The following is a 5,000-nucleotide window of genomic DNA, read 5'->3' on the forward strand; positions in this document are numbered from 1 at the left end:
CCTCTCTCGCTCCCCCCCCCCCCCCCCCCCCCCCCCCCCCCCCCCCCCCCCCCCCCCCCCCCCCCCCCCCCCCCCCCCCCCCCCCCCCCCTCTCTCTCTCTCTCTCTCTCTCTCTCTCTCTCTCTCTCTCTCTCTCTCTCTCTCTCTCTCTCTCTCTCTCTCTCTCTCTCTCTCTCTCTCTCTCTCTCTCTCTCTCTCTCTCTCTCTCTCTCTCTCTCTCTCTCTCTCTCTCTCTCTCTCTCTCTCTCTCTCTCTCTCTCTCTCTCTCTCTCTCTCTCTCTCTCTCTCTCTCTCTCTCTCTCTCTCTCTCTCTCTCTCTCTCAGTGTGTTCCTCTCTGGCGATCAGCGCTGCTCCTCCCAGTACATAGCACCTCCTCATAACTTGTTCGCAGGACAGAGAGCTCTCAGTGAAACGAATCCGCTCACGGGCTACTGGTGATCGTGGATGGTCGGCGACCGGAATTAAGATACCTGATATCAAATTCGTGGGATCGATAATTTTTTTAACATAGCATTGATTCCGATATTGAACACATCTGATGCTGAAGATCGATATTCGTTTGTTGTATTCGCCAAGTTAAATGAATTGTGCACAATTACGCATGGCATTCGCAATGGCAACCGTTTTGGATACTCGTTCTCCCGTTTTGTTCCTTTTATGGGTCTACTGCGTCCTGGCGGACAGCCTCTTTACCAACTTAACTTTGGACAACGAGGTCCATTCGAGTTTCATCCACCGGCGGCTGAAGAGCCAGGAACGCCGGGAGATGCAGCGGGAGATCCTGTCGATCCTGGGCTTACCGCACCGACCGCGTCCCCATCTCCACGGGAAGCACAACGCTGCGCCCATGTTCATGTTGGACCTGTACAATGCAATGTCCACGGAGGGAGACGAGGACAGATACTCGTACCCCTACAAGCCCGTCTTCACCACGCAAGGGCCCCCGATTGCTAGCCTGCAGGACAACAACTTCTTGAACGATGCTGACATGGTGATGAGCTTCGTCAATTTAGGTAGGAGTCCATCATGCTTAATGTTATTTGTTGTTGTTTTTTTGTTTGCCATTCCAGTTAAAAAGTTGAACTTGTTATTGAAGGTGAAATGTTGACAGTGTCATATGAATTAGCATGTTTCTGTTGCACACACATGCAGGTGACGAATACCGCTTTACATAAACAAAGTGCTGTTATTTACCAGAAGTGTCACATACCGCACGGGGCTGCTGGACGCCGAACAGCTGTGCAGCGTGCTGAAGGTTCAGGTGCTTTTACTGAAGATGATGGGCCAGGCGTCTGCTAATATGTCAACAACGCCTTATCTAGGGAATGAGTAAAGTCAACAGCAGGAAACAGTTCAAAGTGCACTAAAGATTTAATTTTTTCCCCCTCTAAAGTTTTAAACGAAAGGCCCCAGAGTTTGACTTTTAACTTCTCATCCACTCTTCCGAGCATCATTTCGTTTCTCATCTATAACTAGTCCCATAACTACACTATCCTAAGCATAAGTGGACTGAAGGGGAGATCCTTTAGTTATCTCAACAGTTGTCAAAGCAAAATCTCTATCTTGATAAAGTGCAGTGGTGTGCGTGTTACATTGATGAACTGCTGCCAGAGTATGATGAAAACAACGGGGAGGCTCTTAGCTACAAAGGGAACACATGGCCCGCTAGCTAACTGAAAGCGATTTAAAGGACGGCAGCCAAAGTTAAAGGAGCACGTCTATAGGTATAAATCCTGGAAAACATCCTAGCATGGTGGCTGTATAGAGTGTTCTGGCAGGAGAGGGAAGGTTGCACTGCTTCCTCCACCGCTGCTGCACTGTCATTACGGCATTGTGACTATTTCTGACAGGCAGTGACACAGACGGGCCTGACCACACAGTCTCACAAAGTCAAGGGCCTCACTCACTCTCTGGCTCGGACCAAGCGCCAATAATCTTGCAATGGGAAGTGTGTGCGTGTGTGTGTTCGTGTGTGAGAGAAAGCGAGAGAGAGAGTAAATTGTTGAACATCTTTGATTTTAGAACACAAGTTAAACCAATGGGATAATAGAGTTGTACAAACTTGTTTGTCAACGTCACCCATGATGCACACATGTTGAGCCTGGTGATGCATATCACTCATTTAAGAATCCTAAAGGTGGCGTGTGTTTTAGCCTCACTGGTGTCGTTTTGCCGTGCTTGCAGTCAGAAAAAAAGGCAGAAAAGGGTTCCTTGTTTATCCTCTTCCAGTCTCATGTGATAACCATCAAATTTGAGTCAGCTTTGATTGAATAGTACCGATGACATGGTAGGCCTAACTCATTCATTACCTTCCACATGAGACGGCGCCGGATGGAGAAAACTGAGGAGTGACTTTTACAGTGACAGGGAAACAAGAGAAGGCACCACTTGGTGAAGAAGGATCATGCATGAAGATGTGTTTTACTTTAAATTGGATGAATTGGCAGGATAATTAAATAGAATAACTATAGTTTATACTTTTTTGTTTCAAATCTTTGACAAGATGCATCTTTGCAATATATGTTCAAAGGCTTTCTAAGGCCAGAATGTTGTATTTACAATTAGGCCTACCACAAACCATATGACATGATTCAATAACAACACATTCATTTACGGCAATGGACATTAAAGTCGGATGAGATCAGAGATCTGGTTGAATATTGTCTGCCATCTGATAAAATGAAACGAGGGGTATAAGTAGATGAACAAGACTGACATCGCTATTGGCTTGTTGTGACCTTTATACCTGACACAACATCTGTATAACACAAAAAGGACCACAGGAACCCGCTTGGAAATCCTAGCTTTGTCCAAACTGGAATGTTTACTTTGACATTCAGCTAGGGCTGGCATGCAATTGTTCCAGGTATTCTCTGTGTAGATAAAACAAAACCATCTGAATTGCTTGATATGACTCGGCTGAGGTGGTAGTCCATTAGGGCTCAGAAATCCAACTTGATTATTTAAACAATTATTAAAATCAACCGTAAAACAGTTTTCCCCAGGTTGGGCTCCCTCTGTAGCATTGGCTTATTGGTGGCTGTATAAGCGAAAGCCAAGGTCGGGATTTGACTGCGCCTCGTAAGCACTGCTGGGACAGTTCGTAGCTGGCCAGGGTGGGTGTGGTTTTTGGGACGGACCCCAGAGCAAGGGACCTTGTCTTGACTGAGTCACCTCAGTTAAAAAGGCCAGCTGTGTAAATGGCTTACGGCATGCAGTCAGAATCCACCGCAACACGCAGAACGGGATACCGCAGAGCTGGGTGTGTACCGCCGGACATGCCGCAGTCGCACGCCAAAAAATGCAAACACGACACGCACGTTATCCACACGTCGTTCCCCGCGATGCTGGCATTCTGTGCTTTCGGCGTCAGAGAGACGGCGTTGTACTGCAGGCCAAGATATGCCAGAGATCCGAGATGGATTGTGATGTGATCTTATGTTTCTTTATCTTGCTCTTCCCTTTTTCATCCTATATTTTCCCTCTCTCTCTCTCTCTCTCTCTCTCTCTCTCTCTCTCTCTCTCTCTCTCTCTCTCTCTCTCTCTCTCTCTCTCTCTCTCCTCTCCCATGTTCACTCACTTTCAAACGCCCGCACAAGAACACAAACATACATACACACACACACACACACACATACACACACACACACACACACACACACACAGACACACACACACACACACACACACACACACACACACACACACACACACACACACACACACACACACACACACACACACACACACACACACACACACACACACAGTCTGACCTGCATGCTTGCTCACGCATGCTCCTGTTTTGATAATGATTTATAAGGTCCTGATGGTCTTTGGGAACATTAGCCTGAGGTCACAGAAAATTAAGCCATTTCCCACCTAACAAACCACAGCTTCCAGGTATTTCTTGGCCTGTGCTAAAGCTGTGTACCCCACATATTTAAACACTGAGTCACACATTCAAACCATCTTCTAGGCATCAGTTCCAACACTAAAAAAATGTTAATGCCCATTATTCTATCTCAAACTGTGTGGTGACTTACATGTCTGCTATTTGCATCCTGCATGTCAGATAACATTAATCATTACCTGCGTGTGTGTGTGTGTGTGTGTGTGTGTGTGTGTGTGTGTGTGTGTGTGTGTGTGTGTGTGTGTGTGTGTGTGTGTGTGTGTGTGTGTGTGTGTGTGTGTGTGTGTGTGTGTGTGTGTGTGTGTGGCCTATCCTTACTGTAAAGTGTTGCCATCCGAATAACACAAGGGGAGAGCACCCAAGAGAGAAATAGAAAGAGAAAGAGAGAGGTGGAGTCAAGAGAATGAGAAAGAGAGATATTGTGTGTGTGCATGTGGTGCTTGTACGTATAATTACAAAACTAAAACTGTTTGTTGCAGTGTAATTAGCAGAAGAGATTCCTGGCAACTCATGACTGTCTGAGTGTATAATAGTCTTATTCTCAGCCATTTGAAATTAAGACTACAGCAGGAAAGAATATAAAACAATATCAGGGAATCTTACATCTTCTGCTGCCAGGGACCATTTTAATTGCTCAGTGTTCTGCCACTATTAATCTGCCCCAGATGTGATACCAAATTGAGAGAATTAAACAAAGACCTTTCTCTGCTTCCCTTAACCATCTCCCTTCTCCCTTTTTTTTTCTTTTTTTTGGAAGAAAAGCAAATATATGACCCACCATGTTCCACAATAGAGCAATCCATCACGGCTATTGTTTGGATTTCTATGCGTTATAAACCATATGAAACGCTCAATTTGCGATTACGGAGGCCGCAGGAAACGGCACATGACGGAGCCGAAACATTGACGTAGCGCCGGTTCTCAAACAAGCCGAGCTGTGCTAAAACATTTGGCAGACACATTCCTAATCAAAACAGTGCAGAGCTACAGAGCGGCGATCATATTGTAAAGGATGGCAGGGGCATGCAGACAAGGTGCTGTCAGTGACTCACTGCAACCAACAGCAGGTAATTACGGCCTGTGTTG

General features: G+C 46.1%; 2 protein-coding genes across 7 annotated transcripts in view; one reads left to right on the plus strand and one right to left on the minus strand.

The window, feature by feature from the left end:
• The window catches only part of spo11 (SPO11 initiator of meiotic double stranded breaks), a 13,079-nt gene extending 11,773 nt beyond the window's left edge, over window positions 1-1,306 (minus strand). For 5 of the 6 annotated variants that reach the window (XM_030357092.1, XM_030357074.1, XM_030357083.1 and 2 more), the window contains exon 1: window positions 1,196-1,292. The gene's annotated coding sequence lies outside the window, so the exon portion shown is untranslated. Of the gene's footprint in view, window positions 1-1,195 lie in introns of all 6 variants that reach the window. The other variant, XM_030357066.1, reaches the window with a different exon arrangement.
• bmp7b (bone morphogenetic protein 7b) overlaps window positions 346-5,000 on the plus strand; it is a 22,702-nt gene continuing 18,047 nt past the window's right edge. Inside the window, exon 1 of the mRNA XM_030357000.1 lies at window positions 346-1,014. Within this exon, the coding sequence (XP_030212860.1) occupies window positions 582-1,014 (433 nt within the window). The 5' untranslated portion in view covers window positions 346-581. The remainder of the gene's footprint in view (window positions 1,015-5,000) is intronic.

Source organism: Gadus morhua, chromosome 1, assembly GCF_902167405.1.
Source record: "Gadus morhua chromosome 1, gadMor3.0, whole genome shotgun sequence".
NCBI lineage: Eukaryota > Metazoa > Chordata > Actinopteri > Gadiformes > Gadidae > Gadus > Gadus morhua.